This window comes from Ovis aries, chromosome 21, assembly GCF_016772045.2.
Source record: "Ovis aries strain OAR_USU_Benz2616 breed Rambouillet chromosome 21, ARS-UI_Ramb_v3.0, whole genome shotgun sequence".
In the NCBI taxonomy this organism is placed as follows: domain Eukaryota; kingdom Metazoa; phylum Chordata; class Mammalia; order Artiodactyla; family Bovidae; genus Ovis; species Ovis aries.
Genome location: NC_056074.1, coordinates 9,109,449 through 9,127,505, shown reverse-complemented (window position 1 = coordinate 9,127,505; position 18,057 = coordinate 9,109,449). Strand labels below are relative to the sequence as shown.

Genomic DNA, 18,057 nt, shown 5'->3' with positions numbered 1-18,057 from the left:
ATTTGAAACCAGCAATAGAGAATAATAATTAAGAGCATAGCCTCTGAGGTAACGCTGCCTGAGTTCTAAAAACCCACCCCATCTCTCTTATTTGGGCTTATTACTTAATAATCCTATGTTTCCATTTCCTTATCTGTGAAATAGGATAATAATAGTTACTACCATATAAGGTTAATTTGAGGATTACATAAAACAAAACCACATATTATGTTAGAATGATGCCTGGCACAAAATAACTCTTAAGTAAACGTTAGCTACAAAAATGTACCTGGCAAATAGTGTCAACCCAGCTTCCTTTAGAAGCTGAATGAAAGAAATAAAAATTACTTTTATTTCTTAAATTTTGTAATGACCTTTACACTTATGCTTTATCGCTGCTTTAAACACATTTTCATGGTACATATTCACCCAAATTATTCATGTTAGTATATCATGAGATTTTCCAACTCACCATTGTTGCAGCATTCCACGCAGTTGTTGGTGCAACCTTTGGTTGCCAGTTAGATCCTCCAGTTAGCTTCTTTTCACCTGGCTGACTCCAATTTACATCACTTTAAATAAACACAAGTAAGATATAAATGTCTGTAATTATGAAGTTTTTTTACTATAAACTTAGATTGAACAGAGCATTTAAGATGCAGATGACACTTATAGACATACTTTCTTGAGATAAAAGCCAAACCAACCTCTAGATGGCACATGGGGGAAAAAATGCAAATTTAACACTCACTTCTTAGTGGTTCCATTTCCAATGCCAAGATCTAGGACAGGAGAAAAAGGAAGCATTTAAAAACTAGACTCATTTTTATAAAACAACTTATTGTAAAGAAGAGTCAAGAATTCAAAAAATACTTACTGCCCACAAGGTTGGCTAAGGATGAATCCAAGTCATCAGATACTAACTTGTTAGGTGGGAGTTTGGCAACGGGAAGACTCTGGTTCTGAGAGGCCACTGTTGGTTTGAGAAGTCCACCTAGTTCATCAAAGCCTTAAAGTTACAAACAGATGAAATAGGATTTTGTAAGGAACTTTACAGAGCTATAGCTTTCTAAAGGAGGTCTCGACTTTTCTCCTTGTTTGTTTAATGGAAAAATCCTCTAAGAAAATGGGCACTAATAAATGCCCTTAAGTGGAAAAAGGAGAAATCCACCATTTCAAAGTAAATCGATTGAGACGGCTCTATGTACTTTGGCAGAATTCATTTGTCTCACGTCATAACAAAACTACACTAAAGTTAAAGAGAATGAAGAAAGAAGCATTCAAGTAAACTACTCTTATTCCAAAACTGGGATGAGAAGGATGGAATTAATCCTCCCCCTCAGCTGACAAAGTCTTCTGAAGACTCACTCACACTTGAAGAAATATAGGTAAAAAATACATCTCTGAAAAAACATTTCTTTTAAGAAACCATATTTCATAGACTTTTTAATACTCTTCAAAGTGAAGAATGGAAGGTATATGTAAAACAGTGTATTAGAACCAAGTGAAAATAAACCACTAGCTTATCTCTTTTCTTCTGTCTAAAAACCGCCTAAATTAAACCTAAGAAATAGTTAAACTACACTCTAATTGCACAGAATCATGTAGTAAACTAGGACATTGCTGAAAAATAAAATTCCTTCAGGTTCTCTCCTGAAGGGTAAAAGGTAAAACAAATCCAATCAACCAAGCCACCAAACGACTCAATAGCATAACCTAGGAATACTAGAGAATTTGAAAAAGAAAGTCACTAAAAATGGGGGCTTATAAAATATGAACTGGTTTCTATATCCTTTATCCTTCCTCCCAGTAAGACAAACTCGAGAGGAAAAAGTTAAATACATCAAAAATCATTGTAAACCTACCAGTGCACAGAAAAACATGAGTTCCTAGTCCGTACATACTGTTTATAAGCTTGCTTCTTACTTTTGTATAAACACCTATGATAACTATTAATAACTGTATATTATGAAATTAAGAGTATCTCAATGTTTAAATGGTCTGAATTTAATTACTACACTTACCACTCTACGATTAAGAACATAATTTAGTGTCAACTTTATAGGATTTCAATTTTTACAAACTTCAAATTAACAAGATACTAAGTGGAAACCTAGCTCTATAGGTCTATAAAGCTGTCTTAAGACAAATGAACAAGCATACTACAAAATGATTTAAAAAAAAAAAAGGCCCTGCACCCATAGCTCTGATATTTAATTATTTCAGCCATTCACTATACAGACTATTTCAATACATCAAGGTACCTCAGGTAATACTTTCCTAGTTTTCAAAAAAGCCAATTTTATTTCAGTAAAAGTAAAAATTATAGTGAGTAAAAAACAGAGCATTCTACACATAGTCACTAGTAATTGAGAACTCTAATCTAAGGAAAATCTCTTTTTCCTCTCTCTTAACCCCTCAGGGAGAAACAGAATCTTCCCAGATTCAAAACTGCCACTAAGAAAAGAATAAAGGCTAATAGTCGCTTGAAATTTTCTTCCAGTCATTGGGGGAGGAGGACCCACTTCTTTGGCTATCCTAACTCCATCTATTTACACATGGTAAAAGTATCATTATCTGTCCTTACACAGACTCTAAACTAGAACACTAGAGTAAAGGTAATAAAGTAATTTTTTCTTACCCCCAGAATCTACAGTAATGTTGGTAGATTTATTTCCAAACACAGATTCAAAGTCAACATTAAGGCCAGCTGAAGGATGCGGCTGTGCAACTGGAGAAGGAGTGAACCCTAAGAGAAACCAAAATGGAAGCAGCTCAATCTTTAATAACTCTACATTTATAGATATCTAACAATGATGAAAATAGAGTGGAAAAAGCCCTGAATTCCCACAGCAAAACACAAAGCCAACCCTTCAAGCAAGATGTTTCCTAGACTACCACATCTCCTTGTAGTGATTGCATTTTCCAAAACAAAATCACCTCACTGACTAAGGAAATAAAAAAGTAAGTAAAGTTGAATTACTAGTTTGTTTCATTACAAGATAACATTTTTGCTTATTTTTTACCTTAAATTTTTATGCTAACGATCTTTAAAAAAACCAAACACATCTAAAATTCTAGGATCCTGTACGAAACCAAAATTTAAAGGATCATCTGGGAATAAGAATTTTGTGGTGTTAAAAAAAAAAATAACTTAGTATCCCGAAAAGTCTTTCTCCCTCTGCCTACTCACCTTCCATATTTCTCGCCTTCCTTCCTTCAATGGTTAATCAAAAGCTATACAGTTTAAGTTCACTTGTGAAGGAAGAGGATTCTTAAAAGTTATAACCCACTAATCCTTATGAATCCCTTGTGTCCAGATGTTTTTTGAATATTAAAAAAAAAAAGGACTATTTTCAACCATCTTCTAAGTTGAACTTTATTTCCCAAAGTGGGGCTGCCACATATATAATCAAATATACTGATTTAACTATCTACACTGAAACACAAGAACATAAAGGGAAAATTTATTCTCTCCTGTCAATGTTACGCTGATGCTAGCGGCATTCAGCCAAGACATCCAGTTTATATAGAAACCAGGTAATGCTGAAGTAAATGTAAGATTTTCAGTTGTGTGAAGTTTTATTTTTGTGAAGTGAGGTTCTGAATTTCTATAGGCTAACTAGAAGAATTAAAACCATCTAGACCTATTAGGGCTGTCACATGACTTGAGGAGCTTTCAATCACTGAGTCTATATTCAAGTAGAGAACAGCCTAGCAAGGATCACAAAGAAAGAATTCTTTCACTTGTGGAAGGCTGGAATAAATGGCTATAATAAATTCCTTCCTTGTGGAAGGAATTGTCTTCCATCTCTAAATTTTATAAACTCATAATGTTAAAAAGTTTTAAATATCTGGTATTAGAAGATTAACAACTATATTTGAGAGAAATTAAACTTTTGAGCCCTAAACATAGACACTTTCTTCCTGTCCCATTTTTCTGCTAAAGGCAATTTCAATCTGTAAGAATCTCACACTGAACTCTTAATGTACATGACCAGGATTTAAGGAAGTATAATAATGCTGTACTAAAAGACTGATCTTAAAGAAAAAGGTAAAAATTAGGACAAGATTTGGTGACAAGTTCAAGAAGGTCCTCAAAGTCAGAGAAGCCAGAAAGGACTTTTTATTAACAGTGACTCACACAAGCTGGTATACATCAATAATACTACTGAAAAAGTAGCATTTTACATCTGAGTATCAATATTCTGTAGAGGCAAAGATTTTTAATTGTACAAGTTTGATCTTACCCCATAGTCATTTAGCCCTTAAAATACTCTTAACTCAGACACTGGCCATACAATGAGAATACAACATTATCAAAATATAATTACATATACTGATTTAACAGTTCTCTGAAGTATACAAACTATTTAAGAAATATACCACAGGCTTGCGAGTTCTTCTCAAAGCTCCTTACAAAAGGAACAGATGTATCTACTCAAGAAAGACAAAAATCTAAATGCTTTATAATTACATCCCCATGCTACACCATTACAGTGTAAGAAGCTTACAGTGTTCTTTAAATCCTAGAAACAATGTCTGAGCTATGGCATCATTTAATAAGAAAACAAAGGGAACAATAATTTGTAACTAGGACAGTATATCAAATTTCTGTTTTCCTCTGATATCCTGTCTCAAATTCTTTCTAGAATTTTGTTGATATTCAGAGATGAGCCTATCCTTCATAATAATACAAAAACGACTTCATTACTTTCTGTAAAGAGAGGAGCCGTCTCCTGAGGTCCCAAGGGGCACCAATCTGTGAAATTACGACATTACTGGGTAGAACAGCATTTAACACTCCGAACTCCCAATGCAGGGGGCCAGGGTTTGATCCCTAGTCAGGGAACTAAATCCTACATGCTGCAATTAATTTTTTTTAAATGAAAATAAAATGCATTTCTTGTAAAAAAATAAATAAAATAAATAAAAGAGTTGAAAAGATACAAAGTAATCCAGAGCTAGTACCTCAAATTTTAACAGCTTTGACTAGTAGAGGAAAAAAGTAAAAGGGAAATTCTTAATAAATTATAATAGCTGATTAGACTATCAACCTTTAATTTTTAAGAGTGACTTAAAGCAAAGTTATAAAATATCACCATTTCAAGAGAGAAGATTTAGGGATTCCCAGCAAAAGATGAATAGGCTCACCAAGTTAAGGTTAACTTGATGAAAACTGAATTTGCCTATCTCTTTCATTTCACAAAACCCAGTGAAAAGTCTGTCACTGGCCACTTCATAGATTAACACTTATTAATATTGCACTGTAGGAACAATTTCAAGAGGAAAATAATAAGCTGACTGAAAGGTACAAGATGAACAAGTGTTGGGGACAGAAAGGCATTCCAACACCTCTGAGAAAAATTGGCTGGGTTGTTAAAGATTTTGGTGGTAGTTTGGTAATAAACAGGCCTCATACTTTTTTGAGAAAATAACTCTACTATTTATTAAACCAAATGTTTTTGTTTCTTACCAACTCATTTTAAGGAAAACAACAAAACGAAATACCTCTTGCATAAACAAACTAATAAATTTTAGAGATTATTGTTACCTACCTCCAAATAAACCAGCTACAGTAGAAGGCTCATGGCACATAAAGGTAGTATTACGATAAGCTTGAGTGCCACAAAAAGTATCTGACAAGGCATATAAGGGAGGAAAAGAAAGGATAGGAAAAAGAGAGAAAAGTGAGAAAGTGAGGAGGAACAGCTAAGAGTGGAATGGAATAATTAAAAGCAAAAACAGGAACAAAACCAAAAGAGAAAACAGAGGAGTCCAAGCCCTTGGTGTTAATTTACAACTTACTAAAAATAACCACTTAAGGCTCCATTACGAGTACTATATTTAAAACATATATATAAATAATATTCACAACAAATTTTAAAAAATAACCAACATTTCATATCTTTAGATGAAAAAACATGAACCAGCTGGCTTGTTAGCCAATACTAACATGTCTTCTAATGTCTTCTTCTGCAGATGAGGAAGGAGGCCTCAACAGTCACAAACATGGCATGGCTAGGACCACGACCCACTCGCCTGACTTACACATCCCAGTATCCTTAGGGCTGTAATGAGGGCAAGCCACAAACTACAATGAGAACTATATCAAGTCAAGGTCCTCCTCTGAAAGATCTGGAAGGTAGCTACATACCTAGCTCTCTGATTTTTTCTGGTCATGCTTAACTCTATAGAGCAGGAGTTGGCAAACTACAGCCTGTGGCCTATTTTTATATGGCATGAGAGCTAAAAATGGTTTTTACATGTTGAAAGGGTTTAAAATAAAAGAGAAAAGATGATGACTCAGAGATTTTATGCATCATATAAAAGCCTACAGTATTTATTACCTGGCTCCTTACACTAAGTTTCCTGATCACTATTCTAGAGCAGCATGATCCAACAGAGCTTTCTAGTAACAGAAATGCTTTATAAATCTGCACACTATGCAGATATGTGCATACGGTACATTAGGGTAGCCACTGTGCCACTGAAGAGTGGAACTGTGGCTAGTACAAGTGAGAAAGAAAAATGTTAATTGTAATTTAACACTTAATTTTAATAAACCAAGCTTTAAAGGATGACATGAGGCTAGTGGCTAATTAGATGATGCAGTATAAGGAATGACACACCTTGGGTGGTCCTTTCATGCTCTTACTACTGAGTGAGAAACTACTGGAATTTTTATTACACAACTGTACTTCTTAGGAACTTTCAACTTCCACTGAAAGACTTACTAAAGGCCTCTTCTATGACAGGCATCAACAAACTATAGCTGCTTGTCTTTGTAAATAAAGTTTTACTGGAACACAGCCAAGCTCATGCGTTTGTGTCTTGTTTATAGCTGTTTCATGCTATGTCAAGGTTCAGCAGCTGTGAAAAAGACTGTGTGGCTCACAAGCCGAAAATATTTACAATCTAACAACCTTTTAAGAGAAAGTTTGCTGACCCCTACTCTAGATTATTGCCTAATTGGTTGATATCAGTGGGTTTTAATCTCCTCTTCTGCACTTTCAGAAAAAAAAAAGTATTTAACAATACGTTTTAGAAAGAAAGAGTATTTAACAATACTCTGTAACAATACAAAGATAAGGTGTTTAACAGTAAGTTAAGTCCCCTGTGTCTTCAGTGGACACAGATGTGACATCTTGAAGCCCATGCACTGCTCTGACTTAAAAGATGGAAATATACAGCCCAAATCAAAGTCATATCTGCTTCATATTCTCAAACTAAGGGAACAGACTAAAAAAGATAGTCATATTTACTAAATACATACCATGCATAGTCAGTAAATATGAAGAAAAGATACAACCTGTAAAAGACTACAACAGAACACTCTGAAGATAACTCTTGCTACCGCTTATTACCAAGCAAAAAGGTACCATCTGACATATTTCTAAGAGTAACAAAATGTATAATTTAGTTTCAACTGCTTTTAACCTAATTTTTAAATGTATTACAATATAATAAAGGAATTACAGCCACCAAATATTACACTTTAGAACGATTAGACTAATTATGTAATTAGAGCACCTGCCTTGAAACTTTCTCAAGTCTCCAACTACTGCTTTCCAGTCACTCTCCCCTCTTCTCTCTCAGATATAGCTAACACAATATTCAGAATGTGGCCACCTGCTCTATCTAGGGTACACAGATGACTTTATGCATGATGCTTCAATCAAAGACTTACATTTGTGTCACCTTACGCTGGCTGTATCTCTGAACTGAATAAAAGCATGTTCATCATCTTTTAAGGGGTGTTAGCATCATTTTAGCAGGATTCAAAAACATTTATTTCAGTTTAGCATATATTTAAAAACGTATTCTTCCTAGTATAACTTTGGAATGAAATTTTGCTTTCTTCAAAAGATTTTTATATCACAATTAAAGCTATTCAGTCAAGTTGCTTTTCATTTCCTATTTTCCATTTACCTCCAGGCTAACAATGAAGTGAGACCCCTAAGATTAGATACAGGGTATGTACAGGTTTTAGACAATATAAAATTATACCATTATTTGAAATTAAAAAGGGGAAAAAAGATTAAGAAAGCTACTAAGGGTGATAATCACCCTCTCTCTCAAACAGAAAGGGAAAAACATAAGCACACATAAACACGTAAGTTCAAGAGACGTCACTCTTCAACCAGCTCTAGTAACCAACTCTGAACTAATGAGCAGGATGTAGCATGTGATGCTACAGTATGACAGAGAACAAAACCAAACTCAGTTTCAAAGGAAATTTTCCTTCCTGAAAACTTGCATCAAATAAAATCAGGGATACTAGTGTAAAAAAAACCTCACTACACTATTGCTAGTTTATTTTAAAGTTTGTTATTAAAATCCAAAGTAATTATTGCAGTGCTTTAAAAATAATGGATACGTTAAAAAATACTTAGGCAGTATAAACATTAATTGGAAAGAAAGGTTAAATGGTACTTTACCAACAAACATTTCATGAGTAGGTGTCCTAGTAGTAAAAGTGGATACATCTGAAGAGATAGGAAGGTGAACATCACCACTACTTTTTGTGAGGAAAGGATTTAAGCTTGGAATGGCATCATCAACAGCATCTACAGTAGCAGAGAAAGGATCTGTGCAGTCCAAGTGCATTACAGCAAAATGAAGAAAGGAAGTAAATTAATTAGTATTGTAATTAGTCAAAAGAGGCAAAGTGAAAAGTAGTAGCTATTATCATTATTAATCCAAATGCAAATGATCAAATCTAATCACCAAGATGGAAGAAATGCATTTAACACATATTTTAAAATGAACCCTCAGAAAAAAAATACTTTTGTGTCCATAACAAGAGCAGCATACTAAGGATGGATCTGCTCTACAACATCAGAAAGACAACAGTCAGGTAGTTTAAAAAGAGAATAACAACAAAATGGTTCTATAGATGAGCCATCTCACCTGAACCGTGTTCCCCACCCAAGATGGGAGTGTACTGGCTCTGGCTGCATAGCTATGCATACTTAAATAACTCATATGAATATGGAGTAAGTAGTATTTCAAAAAGCCAAAAGGGGTTAGGAGTTTCTAACATGTCCATATAACTCTTGTACAGCTTCAGATGTAGGAAACAAAATAATAAAGATGAAGCAAATGTCTAATGATGGAAAAAGAAATTTTGAAAAATTAAGAACAGAGACAAAAGACTGGCCATGTAGTAGACTGGGATTAGCTTTGAAGGCCTGGCTGGAAGTTTTAGAGCCTAAATGATTTGGCAGGAATAACAAAGGTACTATTCCCTAGTAGAATGTATCAAATACATACTATCATCAAGTCCTACAATTGAAGTTATTTTGGAATCATTATTTACTGTATCTATTCCTCATTCAAGATAACTAACACTGTAATGACTGAAAGCCATTCATCATTTCTTAAGTATGGGGAGAAGCAAAAATAAACTCTCATAATTTTCTAGCACAACTAAAAATGAAAGGTACTCCCGTAGTCCAACCAGTAGCCTATTTCTGTGTATTCTAGTCTGTGGTCCTAACTTAAGAATACAGTATTCAGCACTATTAATCTACTCTAAGGTTGTAAGGGAGAACAATAAGGAGGCAATGGCCAAAGAAACAGCTTCTGCATTTCAATACAGGCACATTTTATCCTTAAAGTCAATAAACTGAAAGTTAGTGTTCTGCAAATCCTGCAACTGTAACTTCAAAAAGAAAAACATCAAAATAAAATCGAGGTCACTGTAGTAAGTCTTACAAACATATCAAAACTCACTGATACACTATTAACTCAAATGATCATGAACATCTTTCCCATCCCTCCAACTCCTCAATAAATGGAAAATGGGGGGAAAGAATCAGAAAAAAAAATAATTCAGAAACAAAAAGTAGAAGAGAGTCAGAAATAAGATTCACTTTTTGTACTAAAATACAAATGCGATGATGACCACTCTAACTCCTTCTTGTATAAGAAAGGAGCTGCATTAAGTTTAGAGTTGATCAGTTTGGTTGAAAGTATTAATACTACTCTGAAATATCTGATAGTGGCATAGAGCTTTTAAAGTACATTATACTTTGGTGGACAAGTAAGTAACACAAAAACTCTATCTAGTTTTCCATGCAGAAGCAACCATGAGAGAAGTCATTCAAAAAGAGTATACACATTTCTACAACAGATTCATTAGGTTTTCGAGAAATGACATGTTTGGAAAAAGTTACTCGTTATCTGCTACTCTGTTGACTGATACTTTTTACCTAAGCACTTAATATCATTCATTTCCTATTATATGAAACATCCTATAGAGTATGCAGAAAAATGTAAGTGCATCTGTATATTTAGATCAATCAGACAATAAGAAAAACCACCTTTTAATCTACCTTGACAAAACATTTCTACTATGGTATAGTGGATATCATCATTTAGATTTAATTATACCATAAAAATTAATTCAAATTCATTAAAGATTAAAAAATACTAATAATATTCCAGTTATTCCAACTTAAACTTTTTATCAGCCTGGCAACTCTAAAATTCTGTATATTTTAATTAAATACTTTTTTCTATTATCATTATTCACTTGAAAGTTTAATTTTATGTAGAAAAATAATCCAAAAAGTTCAAGATTAAAATAGTACCAGTCATTTTTTTAGTCTTGAGATAAATATCTGACATCTACATTTGCACACAGAAAATTGAGTGTTTTCATGATGTATTTTTAATGAGTGTTTTCATAATGTGTGTTTTATGCCAGCTGAGAAAGAAATTAAACTTAAGAATGGGTCGTTCTTTTTTGCCTGAAATAAATTTTGAAATCTTGCTTAAAATATACAACAGTGTACTAAGCTGAAAATAATGTGTATCTCTAGATTTGCTGTAACTCAAAGTTTTTAAGGTGGTAAAAACTGAAATCTCAGCTATTAGTATTCAATAGCAATTGCGTGTTCGACTCCAGACCATTTCTTGAAAAATCAAAGGCTCGTTAATAATGGAATGAAAGAAACAAGCGAGCTTGTATTCTCTTCAATGTTCATTTAAAGGTACAATCTTACTTACATACCTCTCATATAAATAGGCAAACCTTACTTCCTCTTAACTGTTTACCACTACCCTAGCTGTGAGTGGAAATGCACACCATCTCTGTGGTGCCTATGATAAGAACTAAATTAAATACCAAATCTGTTGCTGATATTCATTTTCAGCAAATGAGAGCAATAAAAACATTAAATAATATTTTAGAATTATAAAAATATCTAATCTTTGTTTTGTCACATGCTATAAAAGCATGATACAAAATGCTACATATTTCAAATGTTCAGGTAAGTGGTTAACTTCAAAAAGTACCTTCTGGAATTTACTGTTATGATCAAAGCTTTATATAAAAGACTTATTACCTTAGTAACTTTAATTTTAAAAATAAAGGAAAATATCTTAACCTGAATGTCATGGTTATGAACAATACAATGATTAAGTATTAAGAGTTCTTGGTTTAAAATACTCTTCGGCTATCTCTTTATGCATAAGTCAAAACTTTGCAGTTATTGCCAACACAGAAGCCAAATATAAGGCAAAGTTTCATTTTTCTTAAATTGAGGGGCTTATAGTAAGATCACCACGCTTTCCTCATATATAACTGTAGGATTTTGGAAAAACAGTAGTCAACTGCTACTGCCTCTGCTCCCAACTATACCTTATAGTATAGTATAGTATAGTATAGTATAGTAATACTTTTTTTTTTCAAAACAATCTTTACAGTGCCACATTTAGATAGCAAGCCTAATGTTAAAATATGGGGGAAATTTTGACGAAAACAGTACATAAACCAAAATAACCTAAAAGAGAAAAGTACAGCATAATTAAATGTACTCCAACATTCTATACACAAACTGCTATCAGATAATTCTTCTAACAGACTATAAAATAATTTTTACATACTGAAATTACTTAAAATTATTCTCCCACAGCAACAGTCTATCTGCTTTCATATGTGAGCTCACTGATTCCAAACAGAAACTTTGATTTGTCATTGTTACAATTGTATATGGTATCCAGATAAAACTAACACCCAGTTCAGTTTCACTGAAATGTTATATTAGTTCTACCAAGTCTTCTGTAAAAGTTTTCATCTCTCCAGTAATACAACTTTTTAGCCTTAATTTCAGAAAACTATAGTTTGCTTCTTTAAAGGTAAGCAAATTAAAACCGCTTGAATGGTCCTGTTAATCCTATTAATAAGCAATTCACAATAAGCAGAAAATAAGCATGCAAATTTTGCCAGATTAAAAATCCTAAAATTGTAATTATCATTAGGCTATTAAGAAATTTGTTTCTCTTAACCCTAATATGCTGTCTACAGATCATTTAAATAATTCTGAAAAATTCACTGACTTTGAACTAGCTTACTACTTTTAGAAATTACTCCTAGATCTTAAGATTTAGCTCAATTAGTTTTTAAAATAAAGTGATAGCTCACAAAATTCGTCTAAAAACCTAGTATTTTCGTGTTTTACTATTCCTTTTCCCTATCCTGTCTTGAACCAGAAATAATCTGCCCCCTAAAAGGAAAACATCTACTGACTCAAAAAGCATTTACAAAGTACCTGCTATATACCAAGAAATGTTCAATCCATCAGGGATATATCACTCAACAAAATATTTTAGAGCTCCTATTCACATAGTTTATGTTCTATTATATAAACTATTCACAGAGTTTATGTTTTATTATATAAAACTGGGTCTGAAGAAATAACTATTAAAAAAAACCCAAAAGTTATTAACTCAAATTATTAAAATAAAGGAAAAAAGTCTAATATATCATAAAACTCCACTAGAACAATGAATCCCTGCTCTGAGAGGTAAGCCACTCAAGCTAGATTTTACATGTGAGCCAGCATGAAGTTTAAGGTAGTTTGCCATTCTCTTAACAGTTTTCTTGACAATGTCCTTTCTCAGAATATCTTCCCCTCTCATAAAATTTTTTGACTGTTTGTAAAATAATATTTATATAAATACAAACAGAAGTACCAAAACCAAAGGAAATGATTTGAAAACATACTAAATGTCTAACTTAAAAACTGACATGGCTCACTCTTCAAAAATGCTGGGTCATGAACATAATATGTTCACCTTAAGTTCGAAGAACTACTCAAGGGCAGCAAACTTTCCTGTTGGAACTAGGGGAAAATTTTTTGAATACCAAAATCTGAATTAAATGAACATTTTAAATATAAGTAGCAAAAGTCTGTCATGACAAGATAGTGCACTGCCTGATACTTCCTGAACTTAATTAGAACTTCAATAGATGAGTTTTCCCCTCTGCAAGTAAGTTTTTTTTTCCTATACCAAAAGTAAAATACCCATTATGTATTTCTGGGTAACAGAACAGAAATTCAACATTGAAAGAATAATTTCACACTTAAACATATTTGGTCCTTCTTCATCTGCATTAAATCTCATTTCATAATTTAACTGAACATATATTCCAAAATTGTATTTATTAATAAATTAAAATGTCTTCAAGGGGCAAAACAACTTCACTGTCATATTAATATATTTCAAGTTCTCATGTGTCAAGTGAAAGCAAGTAAATCCCACAAAATGGGGAAGGGAGATGCCTATACAACATACAAAGTAGATTCATTGATGCTTACCTCCCCATGTACTTGCTACCTGAGAAGCAGTTGACATTGAAAGTACAGATGGGTGAAAAGTTGGCTGCTGCAAATCAAGCAGATCATTTGGTAGCTTTGATGTGCTAGAAAGATATTTTGAAAATACGATTTATTAGACTTTGCTGTATTAGTCACTCCTCTCACCCATTCCAGTAAATAAAAACATTTTTTTTAAAATGAGAAAAAAGTCCCAATAATATAAATCTCAAAAGGAAGAACAGTTTTAGCAAGAAAGAATTGCATGTCCCTTGTATAACAGCATATTTCAAAGGAGACCTAGAAAATGATTCAAGTACCATATCTTAAGTTTAGAGAGGATTCAAGTAATAACAGCCATTTTGGAAAGAATCAAGGTCTTGCTCAGGAAAAAATTAGTCTCTTTATTGAAAAGAACCTAGTACCTAAACAACATAATTCCAAATTATGAAATACATGACAAATTAGTTTTTCTAAGAAATGTGTTTTTTAATATTTAAAACTCCAATTACATTTTTAATACCAAAACTCCAACAAAATAAAATACCTATTAATATTACCTCTATTGCTTCAAATATCAAGCATATCAGTAATATAGGGAAAAAATTAAACATGCATATATGATATAAACTTGTAACAGAGCCACCCCCTTACACAATACAACTTACATATATCTTACCATGAGACTTTTACATGATTAAGAAACAAATAAGATTCCAGTTTCTAAGAATTGAGGCATTATTTGTACCTCAGCATAGTTTAATTTACACTTATTCATAGTTTAACTTACACTTATTTAAAAATAAAAAGTTTTGAAGATATATCTTTTAGATGTAAAATATAGTGTTATAAGTAAATAAAAATACAAATGTATTTAGTGCTTTGGGGAAAAATATAGACTATGCAGTAAGTGTTACATAATAGGCTGTAAGATTTGTCCTTAATTACCATTAAAAAGGTGAAAATGTTTAATGTATTAAGTGAAATAAAAATATTAGATCTTTATCAATTGATTGTTTTATCCTCAAATATTTAACATTCTTTTCTATTTACCCGCATCCTCTTACCCTGCTTAGACAGGCTTCTTTCTAAGATCCCTAAGACAAAAACTTAACACTTAATGGGTCTGATGTTATTGGGGATTAAGGAGAGTATTATACAAAAATCAAAACAAACAAAAAGACAAAACTGAAAGAAAGAAAAACACGTAACTAAATACAACATCTACTAAAACTTTTGGGAGCAGGCAGCAGTTAAGTTACACTGAACTCTGACAGGAGTAGGTAAGTTGAAGGGAAGATCGTTTAAGGATAAGTTAATAAACAGCAACAACAAAATCAAAGAAAAACAAGCAAGCATCACTCTCCATGTGGCATTTACCATGCAATAAGCACCGTGTCCATGGTATTAAACCAGTCAATCCTAACTAAAGAAAATCAACCCTTAATATTCATTGAAAGGACTGATGCTGAAACTCCCAATACTTTGTCCACCTGATGCGAAGAGCCTGATGTTGGGAAAGACTGGAGGCAGGAAGAGAAGAGGACAACAAAGGATGAGATGGTTGGATGGCATTGCTGACTCAATGGACGTCGAGTCTGAACAAATTTCAGGTGATAGCAAAGGAAAGGGAAGCCTGGTATACTATAGTACATGTGGTTGCAAAGAGTCGGATATGACTCAGCAAATGAACAAGCAGTACCATGTTAAACCCTATATTAGTGATCCTACAACCCTGACAGATATGAAGATTCTTGGTCCTTACCCTACAGCTACTGAACCAGAAACTCTAGAGGTGGGGCTCATAAATCTGTGATTCTGATGGTGGCTAAGACTGAGAACCATAATCTGTACATTATCTTATCTGGAAACTGAGATTTAAAAAATAAAACAGACCAGGATTCTTATACTCTAAATCACTTTAAGGTAAAACACAGGAGGGATTTTTAAAAAGCCAGTTATTCTAATTTGCCTGGAATTAAAATATTTCTATTGTTAAGTAGCTTAAACTAGGCAACAGGATTACTGAAGTTGGGTTGATAGGGTTCAATTACCACAGAAATCTGGCAACTAACTCTTACTGTGTTTCACGTTACCTAAGGGACTAGAAGTGAAAAACTTTATAAGTATCTAATGAAAGGATATTCTGAAATTACATATCATACGTACATATCCAAGAGTTATACACAAGGTCTTGAACCATTAGAAACTTCACAAATGTGTATAACTAATAGTTAACTTTTATATTTTTACAATGGAACATTTGCCCAGAGAAAAACCACCACCCTCTAACTGGTATAAATTTATCATTTAGCCATCTTCCATTTTTTAAATATTCAAAATATAAACTCATCACTTTGTATTTAGCTATTATTCACTACCACCGTTTATTACTACCTTCTTTGTGTGAATTCATGATTATGAAAATCTGGTATCAAATTAAATCTGAAAAGCTCTGCACAATTGATATATCTTTATACCTAGGCATTCAAAGGTAAGCGCAGCATTCCACCTACCTGTTAGAAGAACTGGGGGTAGAAAATATGTCAATGGCTGGTGCAGTCATTACACTCCCTGCTGAGGTGGACACAGGAGAGGCTGCAGTTGTTAAAGAGGTATGAGGTTTCTTTGCAAGTTCTTTTAGGCGCTGCTCCTGTTGAGAAAGGGCACTACCATAAGGAACCTAGAAACCAGACTGATTTGTAAGGCCTTTGAAAGAAAGTGTTTTCTAATTTTGTTTTGATAGCAGAAAGGTATTCTCTGTATTGTCAATTGTTCAATGTCAGGATGAAAAATTAAGACTACTAAATTTCATCTTGTTTGTACAAATATTTACTAAATACTGTTAGTCTGTATGGAAGTCCCAACTACTTTATGAGCACTTATACTTGCTTTTCCAAATAATTTAAGAGAACGCATACACCTACCTTTAAAGCTTTTAAACGAGCCTGTTCTTCCTCTAATGCTGCCTGCTTTTCCCTTTCATCCACTTTGGTAAGAGACAGGCCAGTGCTTGCCAGGGAAGAGACTGCGTTGGAAAGTGTTGTTGCCCTAGGATAATCAGGCAAAAGCAATTAATTCAGTTTTTGGCCAAACGTTTCACATTACATCCTGGTTACAAAATGGTTTAGCAGGGTAGCCATGGATAGATACTATAATTATGAACTAAACCTATGGAGTCAACATCAGTACTTCAGAAGAAATATTCTAGCCACTCATCTAGAGTATTATTAAGAAATTAGCTGATTTACACATATATTCATTTATTATTAATATTTTAAACTAAATGTTAGACTTTGGAAAGGATTTGGAAAGGATTCACAATAAAGGTGAAGGACACTGCCTCTTCCAAGCCCAAGGGAGGGATCCAATGCAACTGGAAAAAAGTTCACATACTTCAGGGAAAACCCTGACGGGTAAAACATATTGAATTTCTCATTAAGAAGTGACCTGCTAATTTACAACCTGGGTTTTGGCAGTACTACTACAGAACACAAAAATACAAGAACCAGCAATAAATAATGCGTATGTAGATATGATGTCACTCTCAGAGGGTTCATAGGTTCTCCCAATGGAAGACTAACATCATCCCAGTCACCAGTCCATTTGGCACCTCCTTTCTATCTGCTACCCTTTTGCCAAGCTGGAATTTTCTTTTCAAACATACTATATTTGCATATGCATATATAATTCCTCATTCCTCACTGGTGGATTCACAGCAAGCCATCTCCTTTCCCTTAGAACAAAAACTTACCAAGATCATAAACCCCAACATTTACTTTCCATATGTTATTCTAGGCAAAATAAACATGTTTGGTAAAGAATTCTAACCTGAAACTACTCCTCAGGGACTGCTATTAATTTTCCTTTATCACACACCAAACACCATTAATTTCCACTCTAAGTAAACAAGTAGAAAAACTATTCAAGTTTTATATAAAAATCAATTTTATAAATGAGCCAATATAAAGATAAAACTCTGATGACAAAGGAAGAGTAATACTGTTCTAAAGAAATTTGAAAATATTAGAGATTAAAAAAACATATAAGGTAAATCAGTATACCTGAAGCTACTTGGCTATGTTTTGCGTTACTTGCTCAAATAATTGGGCCTTACATTTCTAAAAACCTATTAGAAAAATCACATCAAAAAGAAGGAAAGTTCTAATCATAATTTATACAAAAGTTTTTCTTCTACTAACCAACACAATAACAACATTACAAGGTCAATAAGAGATGATCTATATTATTTTTGATTTGCTAGGTTCATTGGTCTTAGTCTTGGAAATCAGCTAAAAGCCTAATAGAATGATGAAAATATGTCACCAATCACCCCCAAGAACTGGCATTAAAGACAAGATGATGAAATCTTATGTTGGACATCCTAGTTCTGAGTCCCTGAATTACTACTGCATATTTCACAGGGCTATTTGTAAGGGTGAATCAAATTTGTAAAAAGGAGCCTTATAAT

At 33.2% G+C, this 18,057-nt stretch overlaps 1 protein-coding gene across 33 annotated transcripts in view; it reads right to left on the bottom strand.

Moving 5' to 3' along the window:
- The window catches only part of PICALM (phosphatidylinositol binding clathrin assembly protein), a 259,498-nt gene that overhangs the window by 21,030 nt on the left and 220,411 nt on the right, over positions 1–18,057 (bottom strand). For 16 of the 33 annotated variants that reach the window (XM_060403877.1, XM_060403875.1, XM_060403879.1 and 13 more), the window contains 8 exons: positions 16,514–16,637; positions 16,103–16,239; positions 13,590–13,693; positions 8,421–8,570; positions 2,621–2,728; positions 857–988; positions 731–761; positions 452–551 (listed from right to left, as the gene is read on the bottom strand). In XM_060403877.1, the coding sequence (XP_060259860.1) occupies positions 452–551; positions 731–761; positions 857–988; positions 2,621–2,728; positions 8,421–8,570; positions 13,590–13,693; positions 16,103–16,239; positions 16,514–16,637 (886 nt within the window). The remainder of the gene's footprint in view (positions 1–451; positions 552–730; positions 762–856; positions 989–2,620; positions 2,729–8,420; positions 8,571–13,589; positions 13,694–16,102; positions 16,240–16,513; positions 16,638–18,057) is intronic. The other 17 variants (XM_060403874.1, XM_027959523.3, XM_060403881.1 and 14 more) reach the window with 3 other exon arrangements.